This window comes from Anabrus simplex, chromosome 8 (assembly GCF_040414725.1).
Source record: "Anabrus simplex isolate iqAnaSimp1 chromosome 8, ASM4041472v1, whole genome shotgun sequence".
Lineage (NCBI taxonomy): Eukaryota > Metazoa > Arthropoda > Insecta > Orthoptera > Tettigoniidae > Anabrus > Anabrus simplex.
The window spans coordinates 30791194-30816239 of NC_090272.1; the positions used below are offsets into that span (position 1 = coordinate 30791194).

General features: G+C 40.2%; 1 protein-coding gene across 2 annotated transcripts in view; it reads left to right on the forward strand.

Moving 5' to 3' along the window:
- The first annotated feature begins 1097 nt into the window (after positions 1-1097).
- The window catches only part of LOC136879260 (uncharacterized), a 123197-nt gene continuing 99248 nt past the window's right edge, over positions 1098-25046 (forward strand). For both annotated transcript variants that reach the window (XM_067153075.2, XM_067153076.2), the window contains exons 1-3: positions 1098-1456; positions 14253-14336; positions 23830-23937. In XM_067153075.2, coding sequence (XP_067009176.2) covers positions 1307-1456; positions 14253-14336; positions 23830-23937 — 342 coding nt within the window. In that variant the 5' untranslated portion in view covers positions 1098-1306. The remainder of the gene's footprint in view (positions 1457-14252; positions 14337-23829; positions 23938-25046) is intronic.

Sequence of the window (25046 nt, forward strand, 5' to 3'; positions counted from 1 at the left end):
CGGGTGAGAAGTTTGAATAAATGCCTCACTAATTGAAACACTTGCCGGCCATACGGTGTAGGAGTAGCGTGCACGGAGGGCCGGAGTTGCTAGGTCAGGAATTTTTACCTGCATCTGAGGGTTGGTTCGGGGTCCACTTACCCTACGTGATTACAAATGAAGAGCTATTTGACAGTGAGATAGCGGCCCCGGTCTAGAAAGCCAAGAATATCGACGAGAGGATTCGTCGTGCCGACCAAATGATACCCCGCAATCTACAGGTCTTCGGGCTGAGCAGCAGTCGCTTCGGGGCTGTTGCGCAATGAAGTTTGGTTTGAAACAATCAATGAGATTTTATTGAAAACACTGAAACATTTTAATTTCAGTATGGCTCATTGTTTCACGATTGTATCGCCAAGTTTGCTATGCGTGTTTTGAAATACCGTACTACGGTACCTATGTGTCATTAGACATGTTATTGTCTAACTAGCCGACTTTACGAGTTTCGGAGACCGAGGTGCTAGAATTATGTTCCGTCGGAGGGTAGCGTATTTGAGCACCTGCAAGTTCCGCTGGGGCCTGCCTGAGCCGGAATCGAACATGGAACCCGCCAGCTTAGGTCTGAGCCACTCAGCCTGCTACTAGCGATATCTTTATTGCCCTAGCATTCAGTGGTGGCTCCTGTTTATACCGAACGGTCGCAATTCTGCCTTACCTGACAATGTTAGTACAGTGTACTTGCCAAATACTTGCTTTAAATGTTTATGTATTTTTCAAATATAAAAGTTTCTGCCGCGTTTAGACGAGCAGTGCGATGCTGTTCTTTTGTTGTCTCAAGTCGCAAGTGTTATATAGCCAACATATCAAAACAATTTGGAACAGCATTACCGTAGATGGATTCAAAAAAAACAAAAAAAATCTGTGTTATCTCAGAAATAAAAAAGAACTTATAACTATCGTTGAAATAATGCATAGATTTGTTTCTTTGAAACTTGAACATTTGTTGGAATGGCTATATTTATTTTGGGGATTTTATGATGACATTGGCTATTCGTACAAATTGGCGCGGAGATTCTCAATTGTGCCAATGTACAGTGACTAGTCGCGGAATGGCGCACACACTTTGTGAAGTTTCAAAGTTTGTTTGGACCGTCTCTAAGTGAGAATAAGACAACTGTAGTAAACTTTAAAATTCTGAGTACTAAATTACTACGGTATACCACTGACTGATATGTCGAAAGTATTCGTGCTTAAATAAAGAAATCCCAAGTTCGGGGAAGAGTACAGCAGAAGATATTTCAATTCAGCTAGTCGCAATTGTACAAATATGCAGGATTGTGACCCGCTGCTTGTTAAAGGGGAAGGTCTACAGACATATCAAGGCAAAGGGAAGGAGTCTCAAAAGGAAGATGCTTCAGAATGTCGACAACTTTCTAAAGGAGAAACTGTGTTCGCTCATGACTCGGAGGGTGGGAAGGTATATACTTTTTTCCTTTTTCTTTCGGTGATTAAATATGAGGTAGTCGTCCTTCTGAAGGTTCATTTTGAATTTAAGTAGAATTATTGTGTATTTGCGTAATCATTTTGTGAACCAGTTATACCGGCAAAGGGCACTACGTCCAATTTTTGATAACAAAATTAGGGTTTTTCACACATTATGGTATTTATTGTGGAATAATAAGCAAAGCGTTCCTTCTTTGGATCACTTGTAGAGTGTTGGACTCCGGATCGTAACATCGCGGGTTCAAACTCGGCAGAAATGGTTAGGTTTTTGAAAGACCGATAAGGTCCGACTGTCCGTGCTGTACAATGTCAGCATGTCAAAAGATCTTGGCGAAGGGTTGGGGGAACATGGGAAGGGGCACCACGACCTATCATGATATTGAACGCTATCGAGGAAAGCTTTTTGACCTTCGAATGATAGTCACAAAACTATCTGGGGGTGAGCAAACGAGGGATCCAAGTATCTGGCGTGAAGTGCGCTATTTACCCCTAAACCAGGGCGTATGAAAGTAAGATGCATGACTAATATTTGCAGTCATAATGTGCCAAATATGAGATGGCTGTGTAAATGCCGAGATTACATACAATATCTTGAATTGTTTGTACTGGTGAAAGAAATAGATGTCAAGAGGCTGACATGAGAGTACTAGGTGGTATGATTTTTATGTGCAAATTTACATGCCTTTTGTTGTCAAACTTGTTGGGTTGACCAGACCATGACTCTAGGAACTGAAGTGATACTCCCTTGAGTTCTAGTTCTTGTTCTTTACGCATCAAGATCCACGGAGAAACATGGGGCATAATTTGACTCTGACGACAGTGTTACTGGTATCAAGTATGCAGGAAAACAAGATATGGACAGTGGGTGGCACTGACCATGTGTGGTGTCACTCCGCTGGTTGCGTAGAGAATGTCAATGAGGGTGTGATGACTTTAAGTGGCAATACAGGATGGACAATGTCTCCATGTACTTTGGATCAGGATATCCAGCATGGCTTGTGGTAACTTGTCATATTGCTGGATAAGCGTCCTTAGGAGGTCAACAGTGGTCCATGGTTGTGTTGGGGCTGCAATCCTTAGGCCTAGACCATCCCATGCATGTCAAATCGGATTCAAGTCTTGGGAGCGTTCATGTTGCAGGTACTCGTCCACCAGCCAGCCTTGTGTGGGCGGGCATTATTGTCCATTAGATGGAACCTAGGTCTATATGCACTACGAAAAAGCCACACATACTGTTGCAGTATGTCATCCCGATAGACAGCACAGTCACAGTACCCCTAGGAAACAAGCAATGGGGTACGTGCTCCTAACCTGATGTCACCCAAGGGGAGAACACCGGTGCTGTCATATCCATCTCTTTCCACAATATTGGCAGGGTTGTAATGTGTCCCAGGGGCATCCCAGACGAACAGACAACTTAAAAATTTCTTTGTGGGGGTTCCATATTGGTGTTAAAGTCAACTTTGGTCTTGAGAGATGATTTCCATCTTCCAATACTTTTTAAAGGCTAATCTATGATTACATAAACTCAGCTTATCATCTGTTTTGGACTTAACTTAATGACGGGCCAAAATTAAGATGAACAGACAGCGAGAGTCACTCTGCAGGCCAAACCGTGACTCATCCATGAACCGTAGGTAACTACCCCCACTGTTCCAGGATCACGAGCCACATGGTGCTTTTGTGTGAGGATATCGCATCTGGCAGGTTGCTGAACATGCTGATCAACCCCTTGAAGCTGACGATTCATAGTTGACGGGAGATGTGTTACCCAGAGGATGCTGCGAGGTCTCTAGCCTGTGCAGGTGCTGTTCTTATTGGACGTCTTCGGGGACAATCCTGATGCTGGGTTGTAGCATGTGGTCGACTTTGCCCGTACTGCTGATGAATGTTTCCTTCTTCCTGGAATCTTCTCCACACCCATGAAATGACTCTATGGGGGACATTAATCTCCCGGCCCACTTGGTGTTGACCGTGGCGGGCAGTACATTGCCGATGATCCGACCACGTGTGTTTTCTGTACCATCCTGCTTCCTTACGACTCGAATACTGTGTGCCAAACGCACCACACAATACACAATCAGAACTGCTGTATGCAAGACTTCTGCCCACAGACTGTTTCAGGCACACTGAGCTGCCCAGTTTGTCACGTCTTTTCATGTTGTCCAGCTACAGTTTAGTCTGCACATCATCACCATGACATAATGATTTCTCATGGATTTTGAAGATTTCTTAACATGGACATGAGTGTACAGTATATTTGGGTGTGTTGAAAACTTGTTTGCCAAATTTAGCCTACCAATCACTTCCTGAAAGAAGATGCACAATTTCTTTATGAGGTGCTCCCTGACAGGCCTATATAGACCAATTCAGTTAATTTTCCCTGGGGTCTGGATTAATGGTAATAATGCAATAAAGGGGTCTCTGAATTCCAAATAATGTGGTTGAGTAAGACAGATGCTGGTCTTGCTTATGATGATTGGTTGCTCCATACAATAATTACAGAAAAAAGTAAATATGTGTATTATTATCATCAGTTAGCACTGAATTTTCCTTGTTTCTTTTTAAATTTCAACCAGTGGAGAGTTTACATATAATACATTCAAATACAAACAACCGGGCAAGTTGGCTGTGCGGTTAGGAGCGCTCAGCTGTGAGCTCGCATCCGGGAGATAGTGGGTTCGAACCCTACTGTCGGCAGCCCTGAAGATGGTTTCCCATTTTCACACCAGGCAAATGCTGGGACTGTACCTTAATTAAGGCCACGGCTGCTTCTTTCCCATTCCTAGGCCTTTCCTGTCCCATCGTCACCATAAGACCTACCTGTGTCGGTGCGACGTAAAGCAACTAGCAAAAAGCAAATACAAACAGAAGTGTAATTTGATATTTTAAATTCAATGATCATGCACACATTTGAACAATTTACCTTTCCTTTGCTTTTTTTTTTTTCCTTCTTGAAATCTGGGATACTTTCAAAGATGCCTGTGTTGCCTTTTCATATTCTGTGGTAATTTGTCTCATATACTGTTTATGGGTCCCTAATGAACCTTTCAACTGTTTTAACTGCTAAGTGGAAATTACTGTTCGTACCGTAACTAGAATGTTTACTGTGAAACGCTGCTTTCAGTTCTGTCTTTTGATCAAAGCAACTGTCTGGTTGCATGTTATTAAACATGTCTTGTTTTGTGAGGTGGGAGAAGGGGCGGGTTGAAAGCTTTTATTCTGTACTCGGTGAAGGTACGGCGGATGGCGAGCCTCTTTGACGGTGACGCCGTTTCTCAGGCCAGGGATATTTGTATCGTTGATGTTATCTGCGGAGAATAGGAACTGTCATGACATTCGCTTTAGCGCAAAAGAATTGAAAACGACGCAGAAACCATTCAGGACAGGCAACAATGGGGAGCAATCACTCAGCCTCCCGAACGTAGAGCTGCAAGTCTAGTAAGACAAGCCGCTGTTAAGCCGAAGCTTCCTCTACTCAGTGCTCATTTTGCATCTGTGCATTCAGACAAAACTAAGAAGATTTGCAGTTGTCTTACAGGTTTGAAGATATGATTTTCAGATCCACTTTGTTTCTTGTTGACTACTCGTGACGAAAAGGTTCACTGAAATAACTGACAGCTTACACCGATGTATAAACCATGCATTATATTTGTACTCCTCTGTGGAGCAAGCGACAACTAACTACTACAAAAGACTTAAAGTAATTGAAAAATCTTCCACCTTTTTGATACTTTTTATTTGCTTTTTAGCAAATTAATTATAAACAGTACATGTTTCGTTCTCACTTGTTAAGCTTAGGTGGATCGTCGCCATAAGACCTATCTGTGTCGGTGCGACGTAAAGCCCCTAGCAAAAAAAAAAAAAAAAAAAAAAAGCTTAGGTGAATCGCTAAGTTTCTGAGTATATTATTTTCAGGTACATTGTTTCTCTTAAAAACTATTTGAATACAAATCAAATTAAAATGATGTTAAAACAATGTGGGGCTTAATGGGTTGATGAAATGAGACAGGATGAATACATAGATAGCCTACTTAAACAAACTATTCCAGTGAATAGATAAGGGTTTTTTTTAAAGTAGGCTATCTATGTATTCATCCTGCCTCATTTCATCAACCCATTAACTCCCACATTGTTTTAACATAATTTTAATTTGATTTGTATTCAAATAGTTTTTAAGAGAAACAATGTACCTAAAAATAACATACTCAGAAACTTAGCGATTTACCTAAGCTTAACAAGTGAGAACGGAACGTGTACTGTTTATAATTAATTAATTAATTAATTAATTTGCTAAAAAGCAAATAAAAAGTATCAAAAAGTTGGAAGATTTTCAATTAGTGTATGTCTTTGTGATTAGAATTTGATACGGAAAATGAAGCTGATTACTTGCAAACTAACTACTAACCATGGCAGGGAAGAGGCTGTGTACTAGAGAAAATCTAAGGAAATGCTCATGCCATCTTTGGAACAAATAGAAAACCCGTTCACTCTCAAATCTTCAAAATACAGTACTGCCATCTGTGGAAAGAACATTGTTCTAGGCCGAACCGGGCGAGTTGGCCGTGCGATTAGCAGCGCGCAGCTGTGAGCTCGCATCCGGCAGATAGTGGGTTCGAATCCCACTGTCGACAGCCCTAAAGGTGGTTTTCTGTGTTTTCCCATTTTCACACCAGGCAAATGCTGGGGCTGTACCTTAATTAAGGCCACGGCCGCTTCCTTCCTATTCCTAGACCGTTCCTGTCCCATCGTCACCATAAGACCTATCTGTGTCGGTGCGACGTAAAGAAAATAGCAGAAAAGAAAAAAGTTCTAGGCCAAAGGACGCAGCCTATAAGTCGTACATTACTCTCTAATATAGTTTTACTTTTTTTTAATTGCAAATTTTTTCCCTTTCTTACTCTTGACATCGTATAAACTGTGCAGGTCAGAGATAAAATGCATCGGGGTCCAGATCCAGATCAGAGTCCGCCATTTGAAGTTCCCTGATGTATACTATTGCTGATTATTTTACTTTGCACTGACACAGGCAGATCTTGTAGCCACGATGGGACGGGACTGGGAAGGATGCTACTGGGGCCTTTTATTACGGTACAGCCCCAGCCATCATTTGCCTGGTATGAAAATGGGAAACCACAGAAAACCATTGTCAGGGCCGCTGACAGTGGGGCTTGAACCCACCATCTCCCGAATGCAAGCTCACCCCTACATGACCCCAGACCACATGACCTACTTGCTCGGTACCTCAGGCTATAACTGAACATTCAGCTGTACGCAGGGTAGTGAACACTTACTACAAAGTCAGACAGACTGGACGTGAAAAATGTTGCCTGTCAATCTTCAAGATTACCGGTACTAAAGAAGTGGAATGGAGTTCTGGTAGTGATGTCGAAGAAAACTGGTCGAATTTCATCACAGAAATCGATTCAACTGCGAAAGACGTCCGTGGGATCGACAGGTGTAATAAAATAATTATTCCTTTAATTGGAATGTTTTATATTTCCACCATTCAATACTTAGCTGAAGAAGATCTTACAGACTGAAACATGTTCTAACATACTGTATTTATTCTCATTTTCACACCAGGCAAATGCCGGGGCTGTCCCTTAATTAAGGCCTTTTCCTATTCCATCGTCATCATAAGACCTGTCTGTGTTGGTGTGACATAAGCCAATTGTAAAAATGAAATCATTATTTGCGTATTTGTTAATATTATTGGTTTTATGTCCCATTGACAGCTCAGCGTTTGACTTCCTAATATAACGAGCATAGAGGTAAACTCGACACAGAGGTCATGATTTTTTTTATACTCGAGGTCCTTAACCTGCGAGGGGTCGCGTCAAAAGAGTTACCACCAGGTGAGTTGGCCGTGCGGTTAGGGACGCGCAGCTGTCGGCTTGCATCTGGAAGATAGTGGGTTCGAACCCTACTGTTGGCAGCCCTGAAGATGGTTTTCTGTGGTTTCCTATTTTCATATTAGGGAAATGCTGGCTGGGGCTGTACCTTAATTAAGGCCATGGCCGCTTCCAACTCCTAGGCCTTTCCTATCCCATCGTCGCAATAAGACCTATCTGTGTCGGTGCGACGTAAAGCAACTAGAAAAAAAAAATAGAAACAAAATACAAATTTTTACTAAAGACATTGTATTTTTAAGTTAAATTATATCCAGAAACTAAACACACAGCAAAACATATTGTATTATTGAAAAGAAATATATCCATGAGACTCACAAAACACTTCTATACCAACAACAAAGACCGCGGATTGTGAACGTCAGGAGTCACGCACGGTGTAAAGGACCGTGTAATAAGGCAACGCCAGGAGTCGCAGATGGTGGGAACGACTGGGCTTACAGACAAAGCTTTCCACTTTCCACTGACTGACTGGTGATGAAAGTGAGGAACAACAAACGTGAGCACGTGTAGTGGGCGAGTCCATTGAAAGGCATAGGAAGGGATGAAGCTTTATACCGTGAAACTATTTCAAAAGAATAATAATTGTGTGCGGCCGGTCTAAAAGACCTTGATGTGATCCCTTGTGGGTAAACAGTTCCCGTGTCATTATCTTGCTGGATAATTTGTTCAGCACATTACTTTTTTGTGGAAAATCACTGTAATGTAAGATTCTTTAGTGAGAAACACTGATTTAATTGTGAACAATGTGTTAGTGCACTAAGAGTCAGTGCTGTGTAGGTAGCAGTTCTGTTGACTTCTCACTGAAAATCGCAAGCTGTCCGGTATTGTCATAATGAAGTATTTACTACACTGTAGGACCGACCTCGGAGTTTCTTTATCCCCCAAAATAGCAATCGCTGACGCCACTAGTGGTTGATCTGGCTTAATATCTCGGGTGTTCTCCTCAGAACCTTTTTAATGGGTTGCCGTCCTTACAGCTAACATAACCTAGATATGTGCTAGTTACATAATATTAACACGTCGAGTGCCAAACAACCCCATTTCGGTACGTGGGAGTAGTCAAGTTTTTGAACTTCACGTCCCCATATGGGGTTGTACGTTTGTTCAAAATCGAGAACTGTCTGAACCCATTTGGGTCTGTTGGCCATCTATTTAAGTACGTGCATAGTCCACCTTTCCTTCGTCAATTCCTGTTTTGGCGCAACACCGTACGGGTACGTCGAGTGCTTTGTAGGGTGACAATATCATTGTCCATATCACGCATGGATTGTTTATGTAAGTGTGCAGTGCTGTGAGTTTACTTTTCCTTAATTTTTAAATTTAATTTCGTGTGGCTATTTCTAGCCGAATGCAGCCCTTGTAAGGCAGACCCTCCGATGAGGGTGGGAGGCATCTGCCGTGTGTAGGTAACTGCGTGTTATTGTGGTGGAGGATAGTGTTATGTGTGGTGTGTGAGTTGCAGGGATGTTGGGGACAGCACAAACATCCAGCCCCCGGGCCATTGGAATTAACCAATGAAGGTTAAAATCTCCGACCCGGCCGGGAATCAAACCCGGGACCCTCTGAACCGAAGGCCAGTATGCTGATCATTCAGCCAACGAGTCGGACACTTTTCCTTAAAGTCACTATGAGTAAATCGAGCAGTAAAAGACATAGGCTAATGCAGATAGTGTGGGCGATATATTGAACAAGTCGGACAATGATTATGTAGATGAAGCATATGGTTACAGTGATTTTAAACCAAGTACAGTGCAAATAGCGATCTCGCACGTTCGTCCACATTGATGAGTTGCAATCTTCTGCGTACACTTCCCCACCTGTACTCCGGGTTTCCAAGCCACCTGTTGCAATACTTTTGACACTTTTGACCGACTTCAACCGTCTTCAACTATATAGTCACTGGTTTCCCATGTTGTGCAATCATCACTGCTAGTTTTCTCTTACCCAAATTAAAAGAGATGCAAACATAATTGAAAAATGAAAATATTAAATATTACCTAACTACAAATTCTTCTTATAGCCTCCATGGCTCAGGTGGCAGCACACCGGGCTCTCACCGCTGGATACCGAGGTTCAAATCCTGGTCATTTGATGTGAGATTTGTGCTGGATAAAGCGGAGGCGTGAATAGTTTATCTCTGGGTACTCCAGTTTTCCCTGTCATCTTTCATCCCAGCAACAACATCCATTAACATTTCATCTGTCAGTCATTTATCATTGCCCCAGAGGAAGCTTCGTCAGCCGGCACGTTTCCTATCCTCGCCGCCCCTAAATGGGGGCTTCATTCATTCCATTCCTGACCTGGTCAATGACTGGAAACAGGCTGTGGATTTTCGTTTTTCTTAAAAATTCTTGTTATAATATTCTATTACATCCTAATTTACCAAATTCACATGATTTTCACTACTTTATATAACACCATTTTATATGAAAATTTCCTAACCTAAAATTGGAAGATCGTCATTTACAAATACTTCCTGGCGTAAAATCAGGGGATCATACGGCCCCGTTATGAACAAACTAATACGTCTCTCATAATTAACGGCAAATAACGTGTCCCTGCAAAGGAAAAGGTAGGTATGGCCGAGCGTTGGGACAGTAACTACTGTATAAGTGCGATCCCATATGGGGGCATGTGGACGTGTAAAATTTGTAATGACCGATGTCGGCTGGATCTTGATCATCGCGTTGCAAAATTTCTCTCCGCACGTCTACACGCCTCTGCTTTTCGTCTGCGGACAAGAGTGTAGGCACCCACATGGATTACACCTTCCCCAACGGTAAGTGGCCGTACACGATCCGCTGCAGGGTGTTTCGGATAATTACCGTGGCTGCCTCCATTTCCGTAAATGTGATCCATTTGTTTCCTTGGATGGCCTGTTTGACCTGGGCAATGTTGGCTGGTGTTGACACTGTCATATTCCTTTCAGAACTGGTTCACTTGTTCACCGATGTGTGCCCTGTTTTCCAACCTTCCACCCATTTGTAAACTGTTTTTTGTGATGGCGCATGACTGCCACCAAGCGCCGATGAATTTATGCAGTGGTCACGCCTTTCTTTCCATAGGAACCAAGTCGTGTAGTGCTGTCCGTGACGGTTGCTTTCCATGTTGTCTGCTCCTACGCTGACAGTGTTGTTATGAAATGGCTAAGATGAGTGCATTCGTTGGACCCTGTACGTGTGCTGCTACCAAACGGTGGAACAAGACATTAGTTACACGTCACCACCTTCAAAAGTGAAATGTGAACCATACCCGGACGTACAAAAAATAAAGTGTAATACAATATAGTATGCCCCTCATAGTTCAGTTTTGCAGTTAGTGTTTACCTATATAATAGTGTTAATACCTTGAGGGGAATAAATTGAAATCTTAAATATTAATTTTTTATGTAGTATTGCCGGCCTGGCTACCCATTCCTGCTACCCGGCTTACAAAATTTTCTGGGGAGAACACTGCTCATGTACAGGTTATGTTTCTTGTTCCATGTAGATGTATCCTTTTCAGGGCATCTCACAAACTGTTGGCTATTACAGCTGTAGTATGACAGAAATTGGAAAAAAGTAATTGGCTGTAAAAATGGTTTCCTGTTGGCGTTAACTAATATACTATATTGGTTCAGATATAATGCTGTCTTTTCCATACTTATAAGTACAGTAGTAGTTCTTATATTGGCAGCCTGACATTTAGTAATCGTTACATATTTCATTATGATCTGTATTGGCGGTTCTCACTTACAGAATAAAATGTTAACCCAAGAAGCGCCAAGGATCTCTAAAAGTGGCTCACTGCGCCTTCCTGTGGTGCCAGGATCGCTTTTTCATATCCTCAGTAAATGTGTGTTTTCTTGACTTTTGTGTCATCTGTTGGTGAAACATTCATACTACATCAACATGAATGTCTCTAATTCACACTTATCACCACTATTGTCCCTTTTGGTAGTACTTGTTAAAAGAGTTTCATGTCTATACAAATCTTGTATCTAGTAGTTACCATGTGACTGTAGTAAACAAACATGGCAGCGTGAAACCAACAACATTGCTAACTGATAGGATATTTTACAAGCTTTTCATGAGGGTAGTGACTTTAGTGAAATTGATAGTGAAAATGATTCTGAGGACATTGAAAATCCAGGTGAGGCTGGAATCAGTTTGGATAAGTTGTCAGATGACGATACACCATTTCAGACAACTGAGGAAGTGTGCTGTATGTGCGACAATAGAAAAGCGAGGGCGATGCAGACATTGGTATCCAGGATGTAATGTGGGAGTCCATGAAACATGCTGGAATCAAATAGAGCACTTCTTCAGAGCAAGGGCACACAAAAGTAAGAAACCCCAGGGAGAGGAAGTAGAATCAGAATAAGCTGCAAGGAAAAAGTAAATGTTTTCTTTTCCCCCTATTTGACATAGTGTGCTAGGAGTGCTAATTACATACAGTTTTTCTTGAAACTTTGAGGGTTATTTCAGCATTGTATGGGGAAAATTTTATATACTGTACTGTATTTCTGCTTTTTTTTTTTTGTTATGACATTTTTTAATGCAATTTCTGTATATTTTGTATATTTCTGCTTTTTTGTAAAGATATTTTTTATGCAATTTCACTTTGTGTTTTCAAGATAACAAAAAATCAAACCAACAAAAAATTTGCTTTCTAGAAAGGATATTTAGTTTCCATGTTTTCAGTTTTTGTATGTCTTTTTATCATGAAACAACTCTCTCTGATCAAAATGGTGCATATATTGTTGATTTTTGATTATATTTACCAACTTAATAAAATATCTTCTAAAGCATTACAGTTTCACCATTAACGCATGGCACTACTAATATAGCCTTGGCACTTGTACAGTTTTTCATCCTAGTCAATACTTGTTTACTCGTGATAAGTTACAATTGATCAGTGCATGTTTCAGCTTGTTTCAAGCTATCGTCAGCTGACAAAGCAATGAAATGAAATTTGTAGCGATTAGTAACGTCAATCAGGCTACAAGTAAAGCACACCTTTATTTGAAACTAAGATGCAGAATTACGTACATTAGTAAAGACATACCATTTTCTTAAAACAATGTTTATCATAAAATTTAGAGCCAAATTTTTAAATATTCAACAACAGGAAACGCAATGAGATATTTCACATAAGTTAAAAAATGTTAATTGATCTAACGAGTGCCTATAATGCAACAGAGGATTCACACATTCATGGCCAAATTCATGTACAGTATTTAACATAACATTAATTTTAAGTATTTCTAAGAAGGGCCTATGTACATTGATTTTAACATTACTAATTTTAAGTTATCCTTGTGATGTTTTAAATGTATGTTTTTTAATCTAAAAGAGAATGATTATTCGTTACCATGCTTTGTCAGCTGATGATAGCTTCAAATAATCCGAAACACTCATCGTGAGTAATACAAGTAGTGATTAGGTTGAAGTAACATTTTATTCTGTAACTAACATTTAGTGAATTATAAGCTATAAATTTCATTACCTTTCAGTACCTTTTCAGTACAATATATCTATTCTTGGGACTAGTTTCAGCCACTTAGTGGCCATCTTCAGCTAAATAAAAATTAAATAGATTATGTGATAACTAAATCATGTGTATACCATACAAAGACAATGTTGTAGGAATAATTATTACATTACATAGAATAACAAAATTTATGTTTATGATCTTGTCATGATATGATGTCTTAAAGTTCACTTAGGACCTCAGGCTAAGAAGTAAATCTGGAAATGATTACCAGAATTAGGAATGAATAAACATACAGAAATTTCGCTGAAGATGCCCACTAAGTGGCTGAAACTAGTGTATTGAAATTGTGGACCCTCTTGTCAATTTAGTGAGACTTTTTCAAGGTCTATTAGTGTCATTGCCAAACTGTTCTGGCTTGTGTAGTGGGAGTCACCACACACATTGCAGCTAAAGTCAAAATCATGAATAAACCAAAATTACACGAGCTCTGCTGTCTTTTTTTCTTTCCAATTTGTGGCTTGTGATCTACAGGGAGTATATTTTAAGACTTCATCACAGATCGAGGCATAGGAACACAGTGAAGCGGTGTCAGTGAGCGCAGTGCCTGCAATGGCAAGCGGACATAGCCATCTGAAAGAAGCAGCCTGATTACGCCTGTTGAACGAGGGGGCCATAACCCTCTACTGATGATCTGCTCGTCATCGAACACTTCCTGCAACCGTTGTAAGGAGCTACGTGCCGTATGAGCCATCGCACCATCCTGCTGGAAATAGCCTGTTTTCTTCTTCAGCCAGTTCAGCAAAAAATTGTTCAAAAATGTTGTGAATATAACGGTCAGAAGTAATTTTGTCCTGAAAAAATATCTGACCGATAATTCATTGGGCACTAATAGCGCACCATACTCCTACTTTCACTTTGTGCAGAGATCTCGGTTGCAAAACGAATGGGTTCTCTGTATCTCAGATCCTATTGTTCTGTGAATTGACCCACTCGAATGAAACCATGCTTCGTCACTCATAAAAAGAAAGTTTAGACTAAGGCCTGACATTAGGCTCATTTGGGCTCGGTGTATTATTCACGTGCTGCGTGTGAGCGGTGACTCGTAAAATGGCAAAGAATTGGCGTTACTGAAGAATGAAGTGTCTGTCATCACTAAATAAGACTACAACTTGATACCTTGGAACTTCCAAAGTTATTGCTCCCAAGCAAAGTTTGCATGTCACATTTGTGTCCCTATTATTTTGAGTGCCAAAAGACCATTTTATATTCAGGCTAGTAAGGTATTATATACTGTATGTGCCTCTCATTGCAAAGTTTTAACTGTAAGCATGATACAAATGTTCATTTGCTTTCATGTCTGTTCACTTCACATTTATGAAGAAGTGTGTGGCTGAAGATTCAAACAAAGATGTCAGGTCAGCAGCTGGATTTGAATCTGTGTGGCTACCAGAAACTCCTGCTTTGGTAAGCAACATAATATGTTTGTTAGCTGACCATCACACCATGCATAACTCTTTATAGATAACTAGTGAATAAGGATTTTTATGAAAATGAAGGCAAATATTTTTGATCAAATTAAAATGATCATTTACTTTACTTCCTTTACTCTACCTTTTCTCATTGAAGTTGATGTTTCTGGTGAGCCTCTTCCTTGGTCCCAAACGTTAGTCCCCTTTGTCACACTTTTTCTCTTGCATTCCATTACTTCTGTGGTGGTTGGTAGCATGGTGGGTTGTATGTATGCTCCCTGCCATGTAAGGGTACAACCTTACAATTTCTCCCCTGTTAATACTGAAAGCAGTAATTTGTAGTTATTTTCTAACTGTTGGGTTCAATTCAGTGTCGCTAACAATACAGATCAGGGATGCTACTTGCTGATACGTTGTCTTACGGTTACTGTTAATCTCGCACGTTGGCACATTATAGTCTTTTTTTTTTTTTCTTCGTGACTCGCGATATTGACTATTGCCACTGGCGTATTATGAAAATCAGTAATACTACATTTGTGGGTATAAAGTTATTTTCTTTTTGTGTAAGGTTATAAATCTGTTTGGGTAATACTAGGTAAGTAGAATTGTGACATGTTCGAATAATGCATTTAATAACGTAGGTGGTGTTTAATGACAAACACATCACTTTAATAATATCGTCTTATTTCGTCCAATTTGTATGTGTAAGAAGCAAGAAAACTTTACAAGAAAAGGAAAGCAACATTACCTCCTCTATGAAGACCAGTTCAGTTGAAATGGAAGGAAATTTCGTTATCAACCTAACCTTGTCTTGTCACGACTTTGGTACGGTTTGCAGACTTAGCCTTTGTGTATTCTTATTGACCTACGGCATATGTGCATGTAATATTTCTGCTGGTGTGTATTATTACACCGTGGTTTCTCTTCATTCCGACAAGTAATAGCACATTTCAAGAAGGGAGCTGAATTATTTACACCAGCCAACCACCAAAGAATAGGGTTATGGTAATGTATATTTAAAAATAAAGGCAGAAATATATGACATTAAATTAAGTGAGGATGAGACAGTTTATTTCCTTAACCCAGATTTTCTTGTAATATTTTATTTCGGAAAAACTGAGTTTGTCAAACATATTTCCTTTGAATTATTTGTAAATATCAATGTGCATAACGATTTATTACTCTCTTGTTAGTTTGTACAAAGTGTGTCGACCTATATGTGTAGTATGACAGGAAATACAGGTACAACTTGGTGCTGAAAAGGGAAGATGTATGAAAGCACTGTAATTAAAAATTTACAATTATTCTTGAGTGAACAACATTATTACTTCCTAATATTCAGCATTCACTCCTTCGTGAGGTAAAGTACAAAACACTTTACGTGTAACCCGACATCACATTTTCTGCAGAAAGTGGTTGTCTTTGGGAGGCAATAACGTCATCTTATTTGAACATCTTGTGGAATGACTATGCTCTGCATGGCTCTACTTCTAAATTGACGTTTTGGCAGATTTTGGCTCCGTCACACACGCCATCCTCTGCCTGTTGTAAGAGGTGACTAAAAGGGGCCCCAGGGGCTCTTAAGTTAGGAGTGTGGGTTGGTGACAATGGGGCCCGTAGCTGAGTCCTGACATTGCTTCCACTTGTGCCAGGCTCCTCACTTTCATCCATCCTATCCGACCTCCCTTGGTCAACTCTTGTCCCTTTCTGACCCCGACGGTGTTAGGTTTGCGAGGCGTAGTGAGTCTTTCGTTCTCACGCCCTCTGTGGCCCTTGTCTTCCTTTGCATAGTATCTTTATTTTTCGAACCGTCAGATCCCTTCCATTTTTTCCCCCTCTGATTAGTGTTAATAGAGGATGGTTGCCCAGTTGTACTTCGTCTTAAAGCAATAATCACCACCACCACTCCACATATCCTCCTTTGGTATTCATCTCTTCCATGTCCAGTTTTTCCTCCTCTGATTTCCTGATTAAGCGCATGTCTCTGCTTCATAGCATTCTAGGTGTAAGCACCATCTTATATGCTATTCCCTTAAGTTCAATGCTCATTCGTTTGTCGCAGAGCACACCTAATATACACTGACGTAGCAAATATCATGGGATAGTCACCTAATAGCGTGTGGGGCCTCCTCTGGCCCTGCGAACTGCAGTGAGACGCCGTGGAAGTGAGTCGACAAGTCCCTGGTAGTCCTCTGGATGCAGCTGATACCAAATTGTTTGCAGAGCGGCCACCAATGCTGGTCTGTTCGTGGGTGCAGGATCCATGGCACGTAGCCTGCGTTCCAGGACATCCCAGATATGCTCGATAGGGTTCATATCGGTGCTCCTGGGTGGCCATGGCAGTCGTTGGACCTCCACTGCATGTTCCTGGAACCATTCCCAGGCGACGTGGGAGCGATGTGGCAGTGCGTTATCATCTTGAAACACCGCAGAACCGTCTGGGCGCTGGAAGGCCAAAAATGGGTGGAGATGGTCTCTTTTGAACAAAATATCATTATAACGGCATATTTTGGTAATTTTCATTTGAATTTCGTTTTATAAAAATCAGAATAAGTTCTAGAAATTATTTTTCAGGATAGACTAGAATATACTACTGAAGAACTATCCTAAAGTAGTGTATGGAATGTTTCTAACAGGTAGGAGCTATTGTTTGCTAGCTGGGTCAATTCCTGGAAACCGGGCTATTGTTTACACGGAAGCAGAGGTAATTCTGCAGTTATTTGTCATTGTTCTTATCTCTCTCCTTCGCCCGTCCCTCTTCCACCTTCAACACACTGAATGACCTTGGTCATTAGGGAGCTTCAGTCATTCAGTTCCTTTCAATATGCCTAAAACGAAAGTCTCAATTTGTGGGAAGTTACGAAGTTTTGTTCGCGAGTTTGGTGATGGAGTGATATTATTCTGTAAATTGTGTGAGGTAAAAGTTTCTGCCAAAAAATGCTTCTCTGTGCAGCAACACTGTAATACTGTAAAACATAAAAATTGTGTAACTAGATATTCTGCACTAGAAAATAGGCAACATCTGTTATTCGAAACCCCGACGTCAAGTTCACAGTGTTCACAATTTTCACAAGATCTCTGCAAGATGATGGTTTCGTCTAATATTCCTTTAAAGAAACTTAACAGCTGAAGCTTCAGACAGTTTCTTGAAAAATATACAAAGCATCCTGTTCCCAACGAATCTACTCTCAGGAAGGACTATCTGACACGTTCTTATGAAGAGATGTTGGATATAATAAGGCGGATATAACGCCGCCGGACTGAGCCAGGATTGAACCTGCCAAGTTGGGCTCGAAAGGCCAGTGCTCTACCGTTTTCAGCTCGGCCCTCTTACATGAAATAAATTATGATGTTGTTAATTCATTTGAGGGACTTGGGACATATTGGCCATTAACCCCGTATACTTAGATATAGGCTAAAGTTAGTTGTAGTTGGTATAAGTGAAGTACGTTGGCAGGAAGAACAAGATTTTTGGTCAGGCGACTACCGAATTATCAATACAAAATCAAACAAGGGAAATGCAGGAGTTGGTTTAATAATGAATAAGAAAATAGGGCAGCGGGTAAGCTACTACGACCAGCATAGTGAAAGAATTATTGTCGTCAAGATAGACACCAAACCAATGCCCACCACAATAGTGCCGGTTATATGCCTAGTGCAGCACATGATGAAGAAATCGAAAGAATATATGAGGAGATAGAAGATTTAATACAATATGTAAAAGGCGACGAGAATCTAATTGTGATGGGAGACTGGAATGCAGTGGTAGGCCAAGGAAGAGAAGCTAGCACAGTAGGAGAATTTGGATTGGGACAAAGGAACGAAAGAGGAAGTCGGCTGGTTGAATTCTGCACTGATCATAATTTAGTCTTTGCCAATACTTGGTTCAAACACCACAAAAGACGGCTGTATACGTGGACGAGACCTGGAGACACTGGAAGGTATCAAATAGACTTCATTATGATTAGGCAGAGATTCAGAAACCAGGTGTTGGATTGCAAAACTTTCCCAGGAGCAGACGTGGACTCTGACCACAACTTGTTGGTCATGAAATGCCATCTGAAGTTGAAGAAATTGAAGAAAGGAAAGAATGCAAAAAGATGGGATCTAGACAAGTTGAAAGAAAAGAGTGTGAGGGATTGTTTCAAGGAACATGTTGCACAAGGACTAAATGAAAAGGCTGAAGGAAACACTATAGAGGAAGAGTGGAGAGTCATGAAAAATGAAGTCAGTAGGGCTTCTGAAGAAATGTTAGGAAGGAAGAAAAGATCAACTAAGAATCAGTGGATAATTCAGGAGATACTAGACCTGATTGATGAACGACGAAAATACAAGAATGCTAGAAATGAAGAGGTTAGAAAAGAATACAGGCGATTAAAGAATCAAGTGGATAGAAAGTGCAAGGTAGCTAAGGAAGAATGGCTGAAGGAGAAGTGCAAGGATGTCGAAGGCTGTATGGTCCTGGGAAAGGTAGATGCTGCATACAGGAAAATCAAGGAAACCTTTGGAGAAAGGAAATCTAGGTGTATGAATATTAAGAGCTCAGATGGAAAGCCACTTCTAGGGAAAGAAGACAAAGCAGAAAGATGGCAGGAGCATATCCAACAGTTATATCAAGGTAAAGATGTAGATAATTTGGTTCTGGAACATGAAGAGGCTGTTGATGCTGATGAAATGGGAGACCCAATTTTGAGGTCAGAGTTTGACAGAGCTGTGAGTGACCTAAATAGGAACAAGGCTCCTGGAATTGATGATATTCCCTCTGAATTACTGACTGCCTTAGGAGAAACCAGCATGGCAAGGTTATTTCATTTAGTGTGCAAGATGTATGAGACAGGAGAAGTCCCATCCGATTTTCGTCAGAATGTTGTTATACCTGTTCCCAAGAAAGCCGGTGTTGACAGGTGTGAAAACTACTGCACCATTAGTTTAGTATCTCATGCCTGCAAAATTTTAACACGTATTATTTACAGAAGAATGGAAAAACAAGTGGAAGCTGAGTTGGGAGAAGATCAATTTGGCTTCAGAAGAAATGTAGGAACACGTGAAGCAATCCTGACTTTACGTCTGATCTTAGAGGATCGAATCAAGAAGGACAAGCCCACGTACATGGCATTCGTAGATCTAGAAAAGGCATTCGATAATGTTGATTGGACCAAGCTATTTATGATTCTGAAGATGATATGGATCAGATACCGAGAACGAAGAATTATCTACAATCTGTATAAAAATCAGTCTGTAGTGATAAGAATTGAGAGCCTTGTAAAAGAAGCAACAATCCAGAAAGGAGTGAGGCAAGGCTGCAGTTTGTCCCTTCTCCTTTTCAATGTTTACATAGAACAGGCAGTAAAGGAAATCAAAGAAAAATTTGGAAAGGGAATCAAGAGTCCAAGGAGAGGAAATCAAAACCTTGAGATTTGCCGATGATATTGTTATTTTATATGAGACTGCAGAAGATCTCGAGAAGTTGCTGAATGGTATGGATGAAGTCTTGGGTAAGGAGTACAAGATGAAAATAAATAAGTCCGAAACAAAAGTAATGGAGTGCAGTCGAACAAAGGCAGGTGATGGAGGAAATATTAGATTAGGAAATGAAGTCTTAAAGGAAGTAGATGAGTATTGTTACTTGGGTAGAAAATAACTAACGATGGTAGAATTAAGGAGGACATAAAATGCAGACTAGCACAAGCAAGGAAGAGCTTTCGTAAGAAAAGAAATATGCTCACTTCAAACATTGATATCGGAATTAGAAAGATGTTTTTGAAGACTTTCGTGTGGAGCGTGGCATTGTATGGAAGTGAAACATGGACGATAACCAGCTCAGAAAGAAAGAGAATAGAAGCTTTTGAAATGTGGTGTTACAGAAGAATGCTGAAGGTGAGATGGATAGATCGAATCACGAATGAAGAGATACTGAATCGGTTTGGTGAGAGGAGATCGATTTGGCTAAATTTGACGAGAAGAAGAGATAGAATGATAGGACACATCTTAAGACACCCAGGACTTGTTCAGTTGGTTTTTGAAGGAAGTGTAGATGGTAAGAACGGTAGGGGTAGACCAAGGTATGAATATGACAAGCAAATTAGAGCAGATGTAGGATGCAGTAGTTACGTAGCAATGAAAAGGTTAGCACAGGATAGGGTGGCATGGAGGGCCTGCATCAAACCAGTCTATGGATTGATGACTCAAACAACAGCACCACTTAGATATTTGTGGGAGACAATAAGACAATAAGATATGAGTTTCAATAGACGAGACCACAGATGTGGATGGAAGATATGTAGCAAATATGATCATTGGCACGCTGAAGGAAGACGGCCTGGAGATACGTTCCTCCTGACCTGTGAAGTGCTAGAGAAGACAAACCATTCCACCATTACAGTTCTCTTTGACAATTCGATGAATCTGTTGTGGCCTAACAGAGCAAAGGTTGAGCACCTTTTTCTATTTGTAACTGACGCTGCTCCGTATATGGTGAAGGCAGCCAAGTTACTTAAATGCTATACCCGAAAATGATACATGTAACATGTCTTGCACATACCTTGCATAGGGCAGGTGAAGAAGTTAGAAGCAGCTACCCTGAAGTTGATAAATTAATATCGAACTGTAAGAAAGTGTTTGTCAAAGCTCCACTTCGCGTTCAGAAATTTCATAGAGAAGCACCTTCACTACCCCTCCAGTTATAACGCGATGGGGGACTTGGCTTGATGCCGCAGTGTACTATTGCAACAACTTAGATGTCATGGAGAAGATCGTGAAGTCTTTTGATCCTGCAGAATTGCCCTCCATAAAAACCACTCAAGATTTATTTTCAAGCACTACATTAAAAGCGGATCTCGCTCACATAAAATCCAATTTTAATTCTTTATCTGGAGCAATCACGCAACTGGAAGTTTCAGGTGCAGAACTAAGAGATGCACTGGATGTTGTAAAGTGCATTGAACGGGAATTAAAGCATGCGAAAGGAACAATAGCATCTAGAGTGTGTAGAAAATTAGAAAATGTACTTGAAAAAAATAGCGGACTTGTGAACCTGCGTGGAATAAGTGACATTCTTTGTGGAAAACCTTCACCTGTAGATTTCCAGGAATTTTCTCTAAGTGATTTAACTCTATTCAAGTACGCTCCCCTTACATCATGTGATGTCAAAAGAAGTTTTTCTCGCTACCAGACGATACTCGGCGACAACAGGAGGGGATTCTCATTCAACAATCTTAAGATGCATGTGGTCATAAATTGCAACAATTCTGATAATGGAGACTAGATCAGGTATGAAAGTTTCATTCAAATAACATGTTTTGTGCATAAATTAAAACTGAGCAAATATTGAACAGTGAAAGTAACTGTAGTGTTTATGTCTTCCACAGAGTCCGCCCTTGCCTAGGAGTATGCAGTGCAACCTTAACGATTTCATGAAATATTCATCATTTTAGTTGATTTTGGGTTAAGGATTTCGAAGAATTAAAACTTTTTAAACTCTAAATTGATTGCAGCCTGTAGCAATCGTAATAAGTGTGTTTCTATGTAACGTAGATGCTATTCATTAAGTCATATTTTGAATTTTATAGGTCATATTTTTATGTTTTTAGGTCATAAATGCATACATATTTCATGCATTTTTAGGTCCTAGAAATTTGCCCCCTACTTATTATAATGATTGCTGGGTTCCCCTTCTGCTGTGGTATCCCGTGTTCCTATTATTTTAGCATCTGTACTCATCTTTATCTCTTTTCCCTTTTCCTTCTCATATCACATTGTCCATATGAACAGATGCCAAGGTGAAGGATTTCTTCAACCCCTCAAGCCAGTTCGACGTATACAGACCTACAAAAACATAAGCCAGTTGCGGTTTGACAGATACCTGTACGGACTAGGCTAGCGATGTTTTAGATGTACATCTGTGTGCCATCTTTGGTTGGCAACGTGAACTTTTCGTTTGGCTTGCAGCACAGGGTATAATTCTATGCAGGGGAGTATCCTCTACCGTAATGCGGCTTTGTGTTGGCGCAAAAGGAATTTGTTTCATCAGCATCTATTGTTGTGAACATGGCAGCGTCCTCGCATGGTCTGTATTTATCTAATGCAGCTCTTGAACGCATATTAAGTGAAAGTAGTGATGAGAATAATTCAAATGATAGTGAAAGTGTTAGTGATGATGATTATGCACAGCAGGAAATTATGTGTAATGTAAATAATGATAGTAATATAAGTGAATGTTCACCTGAGTGGTCATGGACTCCTGATGATTCTAATTTTATTCCAACAAGAAGGTAATTCGGCATTTTTTTAAAAAATTTGCATGCCACTTTTTTGTATGTAGATACAACATCTGCATGATATGAACATCATATCCACTTAATTTGAACAAAATCAGACAAGTCGTTTAGAAGTTACAGTAATGTTTGTGAGGATGTAAAACTATGAATTTTTTTCTAAAATTTATTACTGCTGTAGGGTAATATTGTCCAACTTCTAATACCAGCTCGAAGGGTTAATGTGCCTTAAATATACCAATGCGATGCTGAGGTATTTGACCTCCTAGAAATATCACTGGACTGAGCTAGCATCTTCTGCTTGGAAGGTCTGAGTTAATACCAATATAAATAATCCGTTATTGGACATTATAAATTTTCCAGCTAACTCATTCCTGGTTGCCAGTGTTTCGCCCCAGTGTGCTAAGTTGGGCTCATCAGTTGGTAAATAGCACACCTACCAAGACGCATGGGTAGTGCATACCGTGGAGGCCACTGCGTAGACTACTTGGAGCCACCGGCAGTGCCAATACACTATAAGAGACTTTGTCTCATTACCAAAAATCAATGTCTGCCTGGCCATCAGCTGATATGGATGTTGATTCCCATAGGGAACCTGAAATATTTGTCCCAAATTAATAATAACGGACCATTTATATTGGTATTATAAATTTACTCATTCAGGACAAATTATTTCAGGTTCCCAATGGGAATCAACATGTATATCAGGTCTGAGCTACTTGGCCTGATGCGTATGCTGTTATGTGCCCTTAACTTCTTTTCTATTGCTCCTTCTTCTGATGTTGATTTGTAATTATGATCCTATCTCTGTATATGCAACTTACAATGAATGTTGATGTACATATTGGCTTTGGGATATAGTTTTCTGAATGCCGGTCCGTGGTCTAGTGGCTGCGAGCCTGCCATAATACCTGAAAGCCCCGGGTTCGATTCCTTGTCAGTTCTGGGATTCCTATCTGGATCTAATGGCTGGTTCATTCTATGTGAGAACCATTGGGGAGCTGTCTGGCTCTGAGATACAAAGCCAAGAATAATGGCCGAGAGGGTTTATCGCACTGACCATCTGGCACCTGGTAATCTGCAAGCCTTCGGGCTGAGCAATGTTCGCTTGGTAGACCAAAGCCCATCAAAGGTTGTAAGTTAGCACTGTGGAATTTTAAAGTTAAAAAAAAATAGTTTGTTGTTTTTAAATAGTGTATTTTTTATGATTCACAGGCTCCTTCGCAAATCAAAACTGAAGCAGGTGTTAATGGTGAGGATCATGCTGCATGTACTTCATTGGAAAACATTTCGTGTTCTCAGCCTGAAACTGGAAACATGATAGTGAGTATTGGGAAGAGAGAATAATGTTATATATATCCATATCAACTATCTGTATCAATTACAAAGGAATCTAAATGAGATCAACTCTTCAGTACTTTTTGTAAGAATTTATTAAAAAGGTATTAGTCATACATCTTCATTATCATAGGTTCTGCCATCTGGCAGGTCCAATCATGACTGTGACCTCCTTTTCTCTCGATCTTGTGCTCTTTGCTTCACTTCTGTATGATCTTCCTTTCTTTTTCTAATGCTGTCTAATAACTGATATCGTCTCCTTCCCCTTCCTCGTTTTCCTTTTATCATCCCTTCAATTGCTACTCGTAGTAAAGTATTATGTCTTAGATTATGCCCTATCCAGTTTTTCTTCCTATTTTGGATTACGGTCAGCATGCTCCTCACTTCTCCCACTCTCTTCAAAACTTCCTCATTTGATATTGTATTTTCCGTTTACTCCTTCAATTCTTTGCCAAATCCACATCTCAAATGCCTCTATTCTTCTCTGTTCTTCCTTCCTTAATGTCCATGTTTCAGTGCCATATAGAGCTATACTCCATACATAACACCATGCAAGTCTCTTCCTCAGATCTTTTTCTAGGGGCCACAAAACAGTTTTTTCGTCTTGTTGATGCTTTCCTTGGTTAAGGCAATAGAGTGAAGGTCTTCAGTCACAATACTTCCAAGATACTTAAACTTATTCACCTGTTCAATAATCTCCCCCTTTTTTGATTGTCGCTTTTTCACCTTTACCTCCAAGTATCATGAATTTGGTTTTCTTTTTGTTTATGCTCATTCCATACTCTTCACACTTTTTGTTTAATTCTCTCAGCATTTTGCAGAGGTCCTTCACATTTTCAGCTATTACTGCCATATCATCAGCAAATCTTATACATTCAATTCTCTTACCTCGAACGTTGACACCTCTTTTACCATCTAAGCATTCACAAATAATTTTCTCCAAGTGAATATTAAACAAAGCAGCAGCCCTGTCTCCAGTCTGATTTCTTCTGTTAATTCTCCTTTTATTCTCACTCTTGCTATTTGGTTGTAATATAATTCCTTGATCAGTCTTCTCTCTCTCCATTCCACTCCATGTTTTTTAAGTATCTACA